Raw genomic sequence first — 18,372 nt, 5'->3', positions numbered from 1 at the left:
GGAGAGGGATGAAGGAGCCTGGAGCTCCCTGGTTGATTTTTCTGCTTGTCCCTCCCTGTGTTGAAATGTCACCAGGCTCTCAGGGCAGTAAGCGCTTAATGGAGAGCCAGGGAGCTGATGCTCTCTGTACCTTCATCTGCTCAAGGGTTTTTCTAAGCAGAGCTATAGTCATCTGGTGGTGTAATATACTCTCTGTTACGTTGAGCTTGTGACTGGAGGTCTGTGAGAGACTCAAGGTGGGCAGTTCAGCATGGTTGCACCGTGAAATGACAGCAAATTTACACAGAATTAAATGTGTCCTCAGACTGTTAACTGCTGTTGGATTTAGCAAGAATCATGGGAAGTTCACATTGGAATGCCAGACTACAAAACCACTGCGAAATCCCACAATTCTAAGAAGTTGTATTAAAAGCGGAAACCAAGGCAGCATAATTTACTCTAGGATTATTAGGGAGGAACCATTTGTGGATTAGAGTAACAATTAGAGAGCTTAGTTGTCAATGATTATTATAATTTTTTTAACATTTTACTCCAGCTTGCTGGCTATCATTGTGAAAGCACGCAGAATAACCCAGACAGAGGACTAGAAAAACCCAGACGGAGGACTCATCCAAGCCTGTAGCCTCCATTCCCTCACTGAATCTGCTCTGTATTGCAGTGTTCACTCTGTTTGACTATGGTCGGTGGCAAATTGCAGTCTTGTCGAAAGTCTTGGTAGTGTTAATGACAGGGTAATGTGTGTTGTGCCTGAGATCGGCCACGCAACACAGTCACACACACGCCACTCCCTCTCTCTCTCTCCCTCTCTCTGAAGGAGCCCGCTGTTTTCTCTTCCTCTTTGCCTGTCTGACAATGTGTCTGTATGTGTTTCCTCATCATGTGTGTTATCTCAACCAGCGCCTTATCTCTCCCTATCCCCACTGGAGCTGACAGGACCATGACCCAGAAAACCCTTTCAGATTTCAGCCTCCGATACACTCTCTCTGTCTCTGTCTCTGTCTCTGTCTCTGTCTCTGTCTCTGTCTCTCTCTTCATTAGTTGAGTTCACCCTTTTCTTTTTAAGGGCAGCAAGTAGCCTAGCGTTTAGAGCGTTGGGCCAGTAACAGAAAGGTCGCTGGTTTGAATATCCAAGGTGAAAAATCTGTAGTTCACTATTTACAACTTAATGTTAGATGGTTCCTTAACCTGAAAGTACACTCTTAGAAAAAAGTGTTCTGCGGCTGTCCCTATAGGAGAAAGGGGGTTCTTCAAAGGGTTCTCCTATGGGGACAGCCGAAGAACCCTCTTTGGTGCTAGATAGCACCTTTTTTTGAGTCCATGGATCAGTTTTCTTTAAACAGTCACTAGAAACATCAGCTAACCTTAGACACCACAGCCAACAGTCACTGGAAACATCAGCTAACCTTAGACACCACAGCCAACAGTCACTGGAAACATCAGCTAACCTTAGACACCACAGCCAACAGTCACTGGAAACATCAGCTAACCTTAGACACCACAGCCAACAGTCACTGGAAACATCAGCTAACCTTAGACACCACAGCCAACAGTCACTGGAAACATCAGCTAACCTTAGACACCACAGCCAACAGTCACTGGAAACATCAGCTAACCTTAGACACCACAGCCAACAGTCACTGGAAACATCAGCTAACCTTAGACACCACAGCCAACAGTCACTGGAAACATCAGCTAACCTTAGACACCACAGCCAACAGTCACTGGAAACATCAGCTAACCTTAGACACCGCAGCGAACAGTCACTGGAAACATCAGCTAACCTTAGACACCGCAGCGAACAGTCACTGGAAACATCAGCTAACCTTAGACACCGCAGCTAATAGTCACTGGAAGTGATGGGGGCATGTACATTTAGAAGAAAATCTAAATCAGTTGAAATCCAATCAAATCAATGTAGTTTGATGTTACTTAAAGGTGATTTGACAATAGGAAATAAAAAGTTCCATTGGTTATTAGCTTGTTTTGGCTAAAGTTAGATGAAGTTGGTAGAGGCTGTTTAAAATAAACTGAAACAGGGATTACAGTTTCTCCTGGTCCATAGACTACTTTCAGGGTGAGGAACCATCTAACATCAAGTTGTAAAATAGCAAAATACTATTTTTAACCCTAGTATGCTCCAGAGGGCATACTACTATGGCTGACCTTGTAAAACAACACATTTCACTGCACCTATCATACTACTGTGGCTGACCGTGTAAAACAACACAGTTCACTGCACCTATCATACTACTATGGCTGACCGTGTAAAACAACACATTTCACTGCACCTATCATACTACTATGGCTGACCGTGTAAAACAACACATTTCACTGCACCTATCATACTACTATGGCTGACCGTGTAAAACAACACATTTCACTTCACCTATCATACTACTATGGCTGACCGTGTAAAACAACACATATCACTTCACCTATCATACTACTATGGCTGACCGTGTAAAACAACATATTTCACTTCACCTATCATACTACTGTGGCTGACCTTGTAAAACAACACATTTCACTTCACTTATCAGGTGTATGTGACAATACAACTTGTAATTTTTTTAGCACTTCCTCAGTAGCTCTATCTCTCCTCTTTTATGTCCTTTCAACCACTTTCTCATCTCATTTATTAAATAAAACATAACCAGTGAGAATGTTACCAGTCATGAGCTACTGGTTACCAGAATACTGGCTAGTGGTTGATTGGGGCGTTGATTGGGATTCTTGGCAGAAGACTAATCTGATGATCTCTCTGACTCACACACACACACAAATTCACTCACAGAAAAAAAACACACATACCACTCCCACAGCCATGCATGTACCCGCACACCCAGTGCTCCCACAGGCACTCGTCTGTGCCTCCAAACTGTGCCATGAATAGATGAGAGGCCTCCTCTCCAAACACAAGCTGTCAGACACAGAGATGGGTAAATATCACACTGCCAATCATTTGTTGCCATGGATACCGTTCTCACCTCTCTCTCTGTCTACCTCTGCAGGTTCCAGGATGACAGAGGGTATGTGTTGTACCCCCAGATAGGGGATCGTCTGGACCTGATCTGTCCAGCCTCCAACCCCCCAGGCCCCCGCTCCCCCAGTGAGTATGAGTACTACAAGCTGTACCTGGTGTCCATGCGCGAGCAGGCCGACCGCTGTGAGGTGATGGGTGCGCCCAACCTGCTGCTCACCTGTGACAAGCCCAACAATGACATGCGCTTCACCATCAAGTTCCAGGAGTTCTCCCCCAACCTGTGGGGACACGAGTTCAAGACCCTGACGGACTACTACATCATAGGTGAGGGGACCTGTGTGTGCGTGTGTGTAAGAGAGAGAGAGAGATATGTGAGGGGGGGAAAGGGAAACATTTTAGAAATGTGTGGTATGCACTATGGAAGCACTATCATTCCAGAACTTTCCAGTTTGTGATATATTTCTGTGTCTCCATGAGAAAGTATTTCCATATGTCTCTCACAATGAGTGACACAGATAGAGCAGTGTTGAGCAGTGCCACTGTACCTCCGTTTTCTAGCCTCTCTCCTCGCTCTGTAGTAGACAGTGTGTGTTTGTGTGTATGAGAGGCCTGGTGCTCAGCAGCGTGTGTACTCCCTTGCATGACAGGAGCAGATCAGCAGACTGAGCTCTACATGCTCTGATCCAGCCATGACAGTCAGACTGAGCTCTACATGCTCTGATCCAGCCATGCCAGTCAGACTGAGCTCTACATGCTCTGATCCAGCCATTACAGACTGAGCTCTACATGCTCTGATCCAGCCATGACAGTCAGACTGAGCTCTACATGCTCTGATCCAGCCATGACAGTCAGACTGAGCTCTAAATGCTCTGATCCAGCCATGACAGTCAGACTGAGCTCTAAATGCTCTGATCCAGCCATGACAGTCAGACTGAGCTCTACATGCTCTGATCCAGCCATGACAGTCAGACTGAGCTCTACATGCTCTGATCCAGCCATGACAGTCAGACTGAGCTCTACATGCTCTGATCCAGCCATGACAGTCATAATGTGCTCTACATGCTCTGATCCAGCCATGACAGTCAGACTGAGCTCTACATGCTCTGATCCAGCCATGACAGTCATACTGTGCTCTACATGCTCTGATCCAGCCATGACAGTCAGACTGAGCTCTACATGCTCTGATCCAGCCATGACAGTCAGACTGAGTACCACTCATCACACCCACTCCCCACACTGAGGAGATATGGAAAGGCATGATGACACACTCTTGTATTGCAAATCCAAACAAGAGTACTTGGAAAATAGGTCTCACCTCACTGTGTATAGACAATATATATTTTTTCAATTAAGTTTTTAAAAGGTTGTTAAATGGTTGTGTGTTTTTATGTGAGCATTCTGGCTTTGTTTTTACATCTCTGTGTGTGTGTGTGTGGGGGGGGGGGGGGGGGGGGTGTTAATCTAAGCATGGGGAAATCACATTTAGTTAACCTATATTGGCATTTGTTAATTTTTCCAATATGGCAGTAATGAGTTGGAGTACTGACAGACAGAGAAAGCTGGGTGAGGAGAGGGAGTTCATTCACCAGCCTGCTGTTTTACATATTTGCATCAACATGTAGAGGTCGTTTGAGCACTGGTGTTTAATTGGCAGTAATGCATGGTGGAGAGCTCAAGGGCACAGTGGGCAATGGGGGAATGACTCAGTTGACTGGGTCTCCAGCCCACAGCTCAGAGTCAGGCAGCCAGCCATTGGCCACCACTACCCACACCACACCAAGCCAGCCTAGCCAGCCAACATGGACTGTAAAAAAAAACACACAAAAAACAAGTTGTTTCAACTTATTATTATTAAGTAACTGCTTCCACAGCCTTTTTTTTTTTTACTAAACTTTTCGGTCCAAGTGTTACCTGAACTAAAAATGTTGGCCAAAACTTAGCTCCAACTTTCTCCAACTTGAGAAAACCTAGTCAATTTAAAATGGTGTGTTTTCTCAACTCTAAATTATTATTTGGGCATCTTTAACTAAAGAAAGCTGGTTACACACACAAACAGTGCTTTTTACTTACATATTTGACACACATGATTACATTGTGCATGTTTATTTATACAGTAATTATTATTCAATGTGTCCTCACCTGGGATTTGAACTCACAACCTCTTGGTTCATGGCATTCTGATCTTCCTGCTACTTCACCATGTCGGTGCCAATTATCAGTTCATCTGACTATTCTCTCATCATTGATTTGATTTACTTATTTCAGCAATTTGAGGTTTTTCTGTATAGTTGTCCAATAAAGTTAGTGGGGAATATTATTCTGCTTTCATGTTACGCCAGAATCACTATGATTAACACAATTAGTCTTCCTTGAGTGTACTTTTAACAGAGTTGAGATTTACTTTGAAGTGCAAAGTGTAGCAATACAGGTGAAATCGGTCATTGACCTGGACATGGTGGTGTAGCAGGAAGCTCAGCATGCTGTGAACCAAGAGGTTGTGTGTTCAAATCCCAGGTGGGGACATGGTGAATATAATTTTTTTACAGTGTGGCACTTAGGGCCAAAGCTGCAGGTGTTTGTGGGTATGTTAACTTTTCTAACTTTGGGTTTTAACTGTTGTGTGGCTATCATTGTGAAGCATTGTGCTCACAAGTGATTTTCGTTAGATATAGTCAGACAAGTGGATGCAGGTATGCTGTAAGAATATGAGATTACATCGAGGGGTTTCACTGTCAGAGTATTTAGTGAGCGTTCTCCTGCTCTGTTGTCTTAGTGTACGGCTGTTAATGGAGCTCCGTCAACTTGGTCCGATCACACAGCAGTCATACGGCTCCCATGGGAGCACTTCAGCCACAGCCATCCCCAAAAAAACAACATGAGAGATGAGAGAGGCAGTCAAACAATGCTGCACCATGATCACATCAAGCCAAACGCACACTCTAAATGGCTGGCCTCACAGTGGAGTGCGTCTGTCTGTGTGTGGCATTTTATCAAGCTGATGCTCCAAGTGTGACTGTCTGTGCTTGTGTGCATGCCTGTACATGCCTGCATGGGTGGGTGTGTTTTGACTGACTGTGCCTGACACACACTGGGTACGAGTGTGTTGGCTGCTGGCAGGTTGGCCATTGACAGTGTGCTTTATGGTGTCATAATGCATCGGCGTGTGCTGTGTAGAGAGGTTAATAATTGAGGAGCTAGTTGGATTATTTATCAGTGTTAAGCTGAAATAGCGAAAAGTAGCAGACCGTTTGCTCGCTCAGTGTGTGTGTGCGCGTGTGTGTATGCCTGCATGTAAATATGGTTTGCCATGGTTTTTGTAAGAGGAAGAGGGTTAGGAAGGGAGAGAGAGAGAGAGAGAGGGTTAGGAAGGGAGAGAGAGAGAGAGGGTTATGAAGGGAGAGAGAGAGAGGAAGAGGGTTAGGAAGGGAGAGAGAGAGGAAGAGGGTTAGGAAGGGAGGGGAAGAGGGTTAGAGAGGGAGAGGGAGAGGAAGAGGGTTAGGAAGGGAGAGAGAGAGAGGAAGAGGGTTAGGAAGGGAGAGAGAGAGGAAGAGGGTTAGGAAGGGAGGGGAAGAGGGTTAGAGAGGGAGAGGGAGAGGAAGAGGGTTAGGAAGGGAGAGGGAGAGGAAGAGGGTTAGGAAGGGAGAGAGAGAGGAAGAGGGTTAGGAAGGGAGAGAGAGAGGAAGAGGGTTAGGAAGGGAGAGAGAGAGGAAGAGGGTTAGGAAGGGAGAGAGAGAGGAAGAGGGTTAGGAAGGGAGAGGGAGAGGAAGAGGGTTAGGAAGGGAGAGAGAGAGGAAGAGGGTTAGGAAGGGAGAGAGAGAGGAAGAGGGTTAGGAAGGGAGAGAGAGAGGAAGAGGGTTAGGAAGGGAGAGAGAGAGAGGAAGAGGGTTAGGAACGGAGAGAGAGAGGAAGAGGGTTAGGAAGGGAGAGAGAGAGGAAGAGGGTTAGGAAGGGAGAGGGAGAGGAAGAGGGTTAGGAAGGGAGAGAGAGAGGAAGAGGGTTAGGAAGGGAGAGGGAGAGGAAGAGGGTTAGGAAGGGAGAGAGAGAGGAAGAGGGTTAGGAAGGGAGGGGAAGAGGGTTAGAGAGGGAGAGGGAGAGGAAGAGGGTTAGGAAGGGAGAGGTAGAGGAAGAGGGTTAGGAAGGGAGGAGAGAGAGGAAGAGGGTTAGGAAGGGAGGGGAAGAGGGTTAGAGAGGGAGAGGGAGAGGAAGAGGGTTAGGAAGGGAGAGGGAGAGGAAGAGGGTTAGGAAGGGAGAGAGAGGAAGAGGGTTAGGAAGGGAGGGGAGAGAGAGGGTTAGGAAGAGAGAGAGGGAAAGGGTTAGGAAGAGAGAGAGAGGGTTAGGAAGAGAGAGAGAGGGGGTTAGGAAGAGAGAGGAAGAGGGTTAGGAAGAGAGAGGAAGAGGGTTAGGAAGAGAGAGAGAGGGTTAGGAAGAGAGAGGAAGAGCGTTAGGAAGAGAGAGGGAGAGGGTTAGGAAGAGCGAGGAAGAGGGTTAGGAAGAGAGAGAGAGGGTTAGGAAGAGAGAGAGAGGGTTAGGAAGAGAGAGAGAGGGTTAGGAAGAGAGAGAGAGGGTTAGGAAGAGAGGGAGAGAGAGAGAGGGTTAGGAAGAGAGGGAGAGGGAAAGGGTTAGGTAGAGAAAGGGAGAGGGTTAGGAAGAGAGGGAGAGGGAAAGGGTTAGGTAGAGAAAGGGAGAGGGTTAGGAAGAGCGAGGAAGAGAGAGAGGGTTAGGAAGAGCGAGGAAGAGAGAGAGGGTTCGGAAGAGAGAGGAAGAGGGAGAGGGTTAGGAAGAGAGAGGGAGAAAGATGGGAATTGGGCAGAGACTGTGAGAGAACATGGAACACTCGCTAGTAACAGTCCAGTCACTGTTGTGTGCGTGTGCATGTGCGTGTGCGTGTGTGTGTGTGTGTGTGTGTGTGTGTGTGTGTGTGTGTGTGTGTGTGTGTGTGTGTGTGTGTGTGTGTGTGTGAGTAAGAGAGGGGCTGTGTGATGACTGTGAATAACACAAAGTGACACGTCGCTTCCCCGATCTAGGTCAACAATCAGGACCGTACCATGCTGTAGTTGTGAATGTTTGTGTGTAGAGAGAGAGAGAGAGTGCAACAGAAATGAGAGATGGCCTTTATATCTGCTTGTTCATGCTTGTCTATTCAAGCATCCATCTCTGTGTGTGTGTGTGTGTGTGTGTGTGTGTGTGTGTGTGTGTGTGTGTGTGTGTGTGTGTGTGTGTGTGTGTGTGTGTGTGTGTGTGTGTGTGTGTGTGTGTTTTCGCTGATAAATGTCATGCCGTAAAATTCTCTAAGAAATTGGATTGAAGAGGTTTAACACAGTGATTCAATAACCTTCTGGTTGTGCCAGCAACTCACATTAACACAGACGTTCACACACTTTTTAAACACGGAGGCAGGAAATCTGCAGGGACTCTCTCTCTCTCATACACACACAGACATTGTTTTTACAGACATTCGTGTGAGCAGAGAGAGAGATTACAGTGGTCAGGGGATTGGGAGAATTTACTCCACCAGCTGTTCACTAGGGACAAGGACAGAGGGAGATGGCGGGATGGAGGGGAAAGAAAGAAAGACAGACAGACAGACAGACAGACAGACAGACAGACAGACAGACAGACAGACAGACAGACAGACAGACAGACAGACAGACAGACAGACAGACAGACAGACAGACAGACAGACAGACAGACAGACAGACAGACAGACAGACAGACAGACAGACAGACAGAAGGAGGAGAGAGAGGATACCAGGGAAATATAGAGTTGATCTCTGTAACTGCGGTATTAACTATAACATGGTGGAGCTCATGCTTGAACAGGCACTTGTAGATCTGCGTATCACACACACACACACACACACACACACACACACACACACACACACACACACACACACACCCGAGACACACAGACACACACACACACACACACACACATTCTGCTACCACCCCTAAGGCTATGGGATTTGCTGTCAAGCCAGAGGCTTAATTCTCGGTATGGTGTACAGTCCCCCCCAGCCAAGTCTTTAATAGACGTAGAAAAGGCCAAATAATCTGCCCGTGTGGAGCGTGAGGGTGATGATGTAATGGCTTCAGGAAGAGTAGCTCTTCACCATCCCTAATCTGACTGTGCCTCTTCTCTTTAGGTACTAGAGACAGACTGAGACCTCTCAGGTGCCAGTCAGTCCACCTCATGTGCACGCATCTGAGGCCTGACAGAGAGTGGTACTTAGTTTATATGGTCTGTGAGCAAGCATGTTATAACATGCCTACAACCAGGAAATACCGTTTATACGTTTTTTTATTTTTTTTATGGCTTAGATGTTGACCTTGATTCTCATATCTGACATGAAGAACATATGGAAGATATAGAACAGATGTGTTTTTCTACATATGCTGTAGATGTATATCTATTCCTTTCTTTTCTCCCGTCGGTCCTGCTACCCTCCTCCAACCAGTGACATACTTTTAATGTATGCCATTAAGAAACTAATTAGGATAATGAACAGAGAGAGGGGGGAGGCCCCTCTCCTTTTCCCAGGCTCTAACGTAACGGACTGTATCCTCTCGCCTCACACACAAAAGACCCCCACCATCACCACCACACACACACACACACACACTGCTGACAAGCTTCACACACACAGTCACACACACACACACACACAGCTAACACGTGTAATGCTGCTACCACACACAGTCACACACACACATAGCTAACACGTGGGCCTAGCATTGGCAAAAAGTAACACAAACAGAAGCAACACAGCTAACGTGACTACACTGAGACAATCGGTGGAGAAGCCGATTTAAAAAGAGATTTGATCCCGTCCCTATCTCTCCTTCCCTTTCTCTCCCCTCTCTCCCCCTCTCTCACCCTCTATCCCTCCCTCGCTTTCTCTCTTTCTCTGCTCCTCTACCCCCTTGGCTGTGATCTGACTCAAGTTGTCAGACTGGGTTAGTTCGGCTGGATGGCTCTCTATAATGTCTCTTTATTGTGTATTTGTTCTCCTCTTTGTGAGGTTGCAGTGTAGGGGTGGGCAGGCTTTTTTGATTGTACTCGAGGGGAAAGAGCCTTAAATGATATAGCGCTATCTCAGATCTCCAATCCCCTTTACATGTTCAACATTTCTGCTCCTCTGTCAATAATACAACAGTTCGCCTCACATAATGAACAAACATGATTAACGTCACCATATACTCAATTGGAGGAAACATGAATGAAAAGAGACCCTTATTAAGGGTAGGCATTGGAGCAGGTCTTTGTGCACTGTGTGTAGGTGACTATGATTATGTTTTGTCTTGGTCTTCTAGGTTTTGGAGGGCGTGTGTGTGACAGTTGGGTAAGGATGTGTGTGTTTGGTAATGCGTCCTGGGCAGTGTGGACCTGTCCGAGGGATCCGGGTAGAGCATAATCAGCCATTACACAGCTGACAGAGCACCGCTGTTTTCTCTTCCTCTTTGCCTGTCTGACAATGTGTCTGTATGTGTTTCCTCATCATGTGTGTTATCTCCACCAGCGCCTTATCTCTCCCTATCCCCACTGGAGCTGACAGGACCATGACCCAGAAAACCCTTTCAGATTTCAGCCTCCGATAGAGCCTCTACGTCTCCTCATCTCTCTCTCTCTCTCTCTCACTCAATCTCTCTCTCCACATTCCCTGTTTCTTAATTTAGTCTTCCCTTCTCTCTCTCTCACTCCCACTCCCCCTGTTTGTGCTCTCAGCCTCTCTCCCTTCCTCCCTCCTTCTCTTCTTCCATCTCCCCTGTTCTCTCTCTCACTTCTGTCTTATTTCTGCCATCGATTCACCTTTTCCAACCCTTCCTCCCTGTACTATTTTGGTCCGTCTTTCTTTTACTCTATTGGAAATCAGCTCGCTGTGTTTTTTGGGCTTCAGCATCATGCCGTATAACTACAGAACTAGCCAATGTGGAGAGACATGCTCTGCAATGTAATGATGTACATGATGTACCTGAGGTAAAATGCTGATGAGGGAGAGGTTTCGGTGATGAAGATGTAGACAGAGACACAGATGGTTGCAGAGACAGAAAGCGTGATAACCAGAGCGGAACAGTGAAAGAGAGAAGACAAGGAAGGACAGGGATGCTGAGTCACAGATGTGAATCTGTCTATTCAACTAAGGTGAACCCTAACCCTAAGTCTGAGTACCTGCTTCAACTGCCAAGCCTTCTATTGGCTAATAACCACAGTTAGTATTCAGTGAACGGCCTCATCCAATCAAAGAGAGGTGAAGCGTCATCTGTTTCAATTTGTGTCCAATCAGGCGGTGTCCTCAGTGACTCCACGAATTACAGATTAGTGCACTGAGGCAGGGATACTGCTATTTGGCTCCGGAGACACTGCTGCCCACACAGATTGGGGAAAATAGTTTCGGCCCAAGTTACAACTCACAAAAAAAAAACACAAATTCAATTTGAAAGAGGGTGTGTTAGCCTATAAACCAATTATTTGAAGCTTGCATGGACAGAGATGTAAGGGAGAATAGAGAAGGAAGAGTCTGAGTGTTTAAAGCGGCAGTCAGCAGTTGAAACAATAAGAGTGTTCTCCACCCCTGTTTCGGGTAAAAAGTTGAGCGATGCGACTGGAGAAATGTAACCACTCTTAAAATCATAGACAGAGCTATGGATGCAAGGACTGACCATCCATGATATCGTGAAAAAAAATGTAACCATGTTTTGAGGCTTTATAGTGTTTAGAAGTTACAGGGAACCCTATTCAATCAAACCCAGTCACCAGATTCCTAAGATAAGAATATCTTTGCCTTGTTGGAAGCAGGTTGGAAGCAGGGCTATATCAATATGCAGGGGGATTTATTGCAGTAAACATGGTTTGGGTGAGTGCATGTGAATGTAAACGTGCGCTCATGCAGTACAATGTTTTAGACCAGAAATCTGGTTACTATGTTAAGATGGAATAGGAGCCAATGTCTTGCACACAGTAAAAAGTATGTTACGATCAATACATCATCGCAAAGGGTTTATTGTCAATCCTAAATTCATACATTTTAGCATCCTTCCACTTACTGTAACAGCCAGCCAAGTGTAAAGCTTCATCTCTGTGAGCAGAGTTTGTTTTAATGGAAGTTAAAGCCTGCCACTTTTTATGTGCCCCCCAGCCACAACATAACCTTATCTGAGTCAGCCATCAGAGTCCAACCCCACTATACCAACCAGTGATAGAGCAGCACTGCACAGTACTGCATGGAGCTTGGCTGAGTCATGTTTAGAACATAGCCTCCACACAGTACTGCATGGAGCTTGGCTGAGTCATGTTTAGAACATAGCCTCCACACAGTACTGCATGGAGCTTGGCTGAGTCATGTTTAGAACATAGCCTCCACACAGTACTGCATGGAGCTTGGCTGAGTCATGTTTAGAACATAGCCTCCACACAGACCACACCTCATTTAGAACAGCAGATAACAGGCTTGTTAACAATGGGCTGATATTAGGCTACTGTACTTTACAAAATACAGACAGATTGCAGTGCTATGGCGTTATGTTGACTGCTATGGCGTTACGTTGACTGCTATGGCGTTACGTTGACTGCACGTTGACTGCTATGGCGTTACATTGACTGCTATGGCGTTACATTGACTGCTATGGCGTTACGTTGACTGCTATGGCGTTACGTTGACTGCTATGGCGTTACGTTGACTGCTATGGCGTTACGTTGACTGCTATGGCGTTACGTTGACTGCACGTTGACTGCTATGGCGTTACATTGACTGCTATGGCGTTACATTGACTGCTATGGCGTTACGTTGACTGCTAGGCGTTACGTTGACTGTTATGGCGTTACGTTGACTGCTATGGCGTTACGTTGACTGCTATGGCGTTACGTTGACTGCTATGGCGTTACGTTGACTGCACGTTGACTGCTATGGCGTTACATTGACTGCTATGGCGTTACATTGACTGCTATGGCGTTACGTTGACTGCTATCGCGTTACGTTGACTGCTATGGCGTTACGTTGACTGCTATGGCGTTACGTTGACTGCTATGGCGTTACGTTGACTGTTATGGCGTTACGTTGACTGCTAGGCGTTATGTTGACTGCTATGGCGTTACGTTGACTGCTAGGCGTTACGTTGACTGCTAGGCGTTACGTTGACTGCTAGGCGCATGCCGGACCAAAAAAATGCAGCAGGGTATTTGAGTTCAGTGACCTCCCGCAGGACAGTGTCCCTGTTTTAACACCCTGGTGGACAGAGTGGGAGAGAGAGAGACTGCCTGCCCTGTTTACCAACTTGGCCCTAATGTAGCTTCCCAATGTGTCTGTATGTGCTGCTACTGCTGATGGAGACTGGCCCATTGGGCAGAGTGACAGCTGACGTGGGCACAACTAAAGCCTGAATCCGCTGATCTGAATTAAAATGATGTTTTCAGATTCAGAGTATGTAATAAGAATGTCCATAGGGGGAGCATTAGGTAAGGTAAGTGTACTGCCCGCGTCTGAGTGATTGAAGCGGGGAGAACAGGGCATGGCTTGGGTGGCTGGGGTCCCTGATGATCTACTTGGCCTTCCTGCGACACCTGGTGTAGCTGTAGTCAATGAACAGTATCCTCACATATGCATTCCTTTTGTCCAGGTGGGTTGTTGTGTGGGGAAAGGGGTTTATGCAAAGCACAGAGATTTCTTTCATTTGACATGGGATGGGTTAAACGGTTCACTAGATTTAGCCCGGTTAAAGGCGGGGTAAACCCATCTTTTGGAGTTACGCTCCTTGGTCAACACAGGTCAATCCCTTAGCTGCTCTCTCACTTAGAAGAGAGGGGGAGGTTTGGCAAGGGGAGGACGGGGTGGGGTTGGGCTAAGTGGGTCACTCGCTGGGTCAATTTAGGATATGCCAGAGGCGAAAAAAATACCCCCCTCCTGTCGCTTGTCTGTGTATAAATCCTCCTCTGTTACAGAATGGGTGTGCTCGTGTGTTAATGGGTCAGTCTCATTTTATTTAAATGTATTAACAACTTTCCCTTTTGTCTTGTGTTGTGTTTTTCCTAGCAACTTCCGCCTGTTTCTGTCCGTGGCTGTACATCACGCTCTCTCTCTCTTTCTCTCTTTCTCTTTCTCTCTCTCTTTCTCTCTCTTCCTCTCCTCTCTCTTCTCCTCTCTCTTTCTCTCTCTCTCTCTCCTCTCTCTCCTCTCCTCTCCTCTCTCTCTCTCTCTCCTTCACCACAGATAATCATCTCCATTACGAGCTCCTCCTTGCGTCTCTCTTCTTTCTGCTTCTCATTTAATTAACCTAACATGCTTCCTGTTCTCTATCATTCCATTATTTATTGCTCTTCAGTTCTATTGCGCTTTCATTTATGGTTTTTACACCTTCCAGTTGGAAGAGAGGGAGAGAGAGAGAGACCTTTCCTTACATCTATACTTTACCTACTGTTATGCAATCTATAGCCTCAAGTGGTAAATAGGAGGTAGAGGCTGTAGGAGGGTGTCATGTGGTCATGTGGTGTGATTATGGCTGATGAGGGTTGAAATGGCCACTGGTCTTGGTTTGGATTAATATGACTGGGTTTGGGTTTAAAAGGTCAGGGGATGTGGCTGGGTTGTGTGTCTGGGGTATTGTGCGGGTGATATGGGATATGGTTGTGGGTTTGGGTTCACAGTGTGTCTGAGGCATGGCTTCTGGCTTCCTGCTTTGACCTTGTCCCCCTGACCAGAAGGCCCAGAAGGCCCAGCTGTGCATTCCGGCGCCGACAGGGATGGCCGCCTCGCTTCGCGTTCCTAGGAAACTATGCAGTATTTTGTTTTTTTATGTGTTATTTCTTACATTGTTACCCCAGGTAATCTTAGGTTTTATTACATACAGTCGGGAGGAACTATTGGATATAAGAGCAACGTCAACTCACCAACATCACGACCAGGAATACGACTTTCCCGAAGCGGATCCTCTGTTTGGCCCACCACCCAGGACAATGGATCGGATCCCAGCCGGCGACCCAAAACAACGACGCTGTAGAAGGGGCAGACGGAGCGGTCTTCCGGTCAGGCTCCGTAGACGGACACATCGCACACCGCTCCCAAGCATACTACTCGCCAATGTCCAGTCTCTTGACAACAAGGTAGACGAAATCTGTGCAAGGGTTGCCTTCCAGAGAGACATCAGAGATTGTAACATTCTCTGTTTCACGGAAACATGGCTCACTCGAGACACGCTATCTGAGTCGGTACAGCCACCTGGTTTCTTCACGCATCGCGCCGACAGAAACAAGCATCTCTCAGGTAAGAAGAAGGGCGGGGGTGTATGCCGTATGATTAACGAGACGTGGTGTGATCATAACAATATACAGGAACTCAAGTCCTTTTGTTCACCCGACTTAGAATTCCTCACTATCAAATGCCGACCGCATTATCTACTGAGAGAATTCTCTTCGATTATAATCACAGTCGTGTATATCCCCCCCAAGCAGACACATCGACAGCCCTGAAAGAACTTCATTGGACTCTATGTAAACTGGAAACCACATATCCTGAGGCTGCATTTATTGTAGCCGGGGATTTTAACAAGGCTAATCTGAAAACAAGGCTCCCTAAATTTTATCAGCATATAGATTGTGCTTACATTTTTACATTTTAGTCATTTTAGCAGATGCTCTTATCCAGAGCAACTTACAGTAGTGAATGCATACATTTCATTTCATACATTTAATTTTTTTCCTGTACTGGTCCCCCGTGGGAATCGAACCCACAACCCTGGCGTTGCAAACACCATGCTCTACCAACTGAGCTACCAGGGCTAGCAAAACCCTAGATCATTGCTATTCTAACTTCCGCGATGCATATAAGGCCCTCCCCGCCCTCCTTTCGGAAAAGCTGACCATGACTCCATTTTGTTGCTCCCAGCCTATAGACAGAAACTAAAACAGGAAGCTCCCGCCCTCAGGTTTGTTCAATGCTGGTCCGACCAATCGGATTCCACGCTTCAAGATTGCTTCGATCACGTGGACTGGGATATGTTCCGCATTGCGGCGAACAATAACATTGACGAATACGCTGATTCGGTGTGCGAGTTCATTAACAAGTGCATCGGTGATGTTGTACCCACAGCGTCTATTAAAACATTCCTGTTACGTGAATTATGTTATCAATGTTCTTAAACCGAACTTCAATTAAACTACTCAGTCTGCCCCCCAGAGGGTGTAAGATTCTGGTTGAATGAAGCAGACGGAGAACCAGCTTACAATGGTCAGAACGTTTATTTACGAGAGCTCCAAAATCCATACAATGCACACAGCCTTTTATATTACACATGTCGTCATACAAATGAGCTTACATCAGTAGAGAACTCCACCCCGCTTTAGGCGGCTGTATTTTTCCACAGTACACATACGTTGTTTCTCATATCTTGCACCTGGTACCCAATCTACTGTAGCCTCAATGTTTCTCCCCTCCCCGGGACAGGGAGACCTTTCTTCCTGTTATCAGTTCCTCCGTGGTCACAAGTTGTCTGCTGTCTGTCAACAGTTCCCCTTCTCCTTGAACGTCTCACTTACATTGCTACATATTAAAGTCTCAGCTTGTCCCATGCACACACATTAGTACATTAACCTTATAATCACTCGGTTATACATTTTCAGGGTGAAATCATTTAGTCAAACCTTTAATCATATAATTTCCATTACAATTCCCCAACCAGAAACCGTGGATTGATGGCAGCATTCGCGCAAAACTGAACGTGCGAACCACTGCTTTTAATCAGGGCAAGGTGACCGGAAACATGACCGAATACAAACAGTGTAGCTAAGCGTCAGTACAGAGACAAAGTGGAGTCGTAATTCAACGGCTCAGGCACGAGAGTTATGTGGCAGGGTCTACAGTCAATCACGAACTACAAAAGGAAAACCAGCCCCGTCGCGGATCACGATGCCTTGCTCCCAGACAGACTGAACAACTTTTTTGCTCCCTTTGAGGACAATACAGTGCCACTGACACGGCCCGCTACCAAAACCTGCGGGCTCTCCTTCACTGCAGCTAACGTGAGTAAAATATTTAAACGTGTTAACCCTCGCAAGGCTGCATGCCCAGACGGCATCCCCAGCGGTGTCCTCAGAGCATGCGCAGACCAGCTGGCTGGTGTGTTTATGGACATATTCAATCAATCCTTATCCCAGTCTGCTGTCCCCACATGCTTCAAGAGGGCCACCATTGTTCCTGTTCCCAAGAAAGCTAAGGTAACTGAGCTAAATGACTACCGCCCTGTAGCACTCACTTCTGTCATCATGAAGTGCTTTGAGAGACTAGTCAAGGACCATAACACCTCCACCCTACCTGATACCCTAGACCCACTCCAATTTGCTTACCGCCACAATAGGTCCACAGACGACGCAATCGCCATCACACTGCACACTGCCCTAACCCATCTGGACAAGAGGAATACCTATGTAAGAATGCTGTTCATCGATTACAGCTCAGCATTTAACACCATAGTACCCTCCAAACTCATCATTAAGCTCGAGACCCTGGGTCTCGACCCCGCCCTGTGCAACTGGGTCCTAGACTTCCTGACGGGCCGCCCCCAGGTGGTGAGGGTAGGTAACAACATCTCCACCCCGCTGATCCTCAACACTGGGTCCCCACAAGGGTGCGTTCTCAGCCCTCTACTGTACTCCCTGTTCACCCATGACTGCGTGGCCATGCACGCCTCCAATTCAATCATCAAGTTTGCAGACGACACTACAGTGGTAGGCTTGATTACCAACAACGACGAGACGGCCTACAGGGAGGAGGTGAGGGCCCTCGGAGTGAGGTGTCAGGAAAATAACCTCACACTCAATGTCAACAAAACAAAGGAGATGATCGTGGACTTCAGGAAACAGCAGAGGGAGCAGCCCCTTATCTACATTGACGGGACAGTAGTGGAGAGTTTTAAGTTCCTCGGCGTACACATCACGGACAAACTGAAATGGTCCACCCACACAGACAGCGTGGTGAAGAAGGCGCAGCAGCGCCTCTTCAACCTCAGGAGGCTGAAGAAATTCGGCTTGTCACCACAAACACTCACAAACTTTTACAGATGCACAATCGAGAGCATCCTGTCGGTCTGTATCACCGCCTGGCACGGCAGCTGCTCCGCCCATAACCGGAAGGCTCTCCAGAGGGTAGTGAGGTCTGCACAACGCATCACCGGGTGCAAACTACCTGCCCTCCAGGACACCTACACCACCCGATGTCACAGGAAGGCCAAAAAGATCATCAAGGACAACAACCACCCGAGCCACTGCCTGTTCACCCCGCTAACATCCAGAAGGCGAGGTCAGTACAGGTGCATCAAAGCGGGGACCGAGAGACTGAAAAACAGCTTCTATCTCAAGGCCATCAGACTGTTAAACAGCCATCACTAACATTGAGTGGCTAATG

The 18,372-nt window shown here is 46.8% G+C and overlaps 1 protein-coding gene across 1 annotated transcript in view; it reads left to right on the top strand.

Moving 5' to 3' along the window:
• LOC106603204 (ephrin-B3) overlaps positions 1–18,372 on the top strand; it is a 38,158-nt gene that overhangs the window by 15,816 nt on the left and 3,970 nt on the right. The window contains exon 2 of the mRNA XM_014196540.3: positions 3,012–3,307. Within this exon, the coding sequence (XP_014052015.2) occupies positions 3,012–3,307 (296 nt within the window). The remainder of the gene's footprint in view (positions 1–3,011; positions 3,308–18,372) is intronic.

This window comes from Salmo salar, chromosome 04 (genome assembly GCF_965601325.2).
Source record: "Salmo salar chromosome 04, fSalSal1, whole genome shotgun sequence".
NCBI lineage: Eukaryota > Metazoa > Chordata > Actinopteri > Salmoniformes > Salmonidae > Salmo > Salmo salar.
Note: the sequence above shows the minus strand (reverse complement) of the source record. Positions and strands in the feature narration are given on the sequence as shown.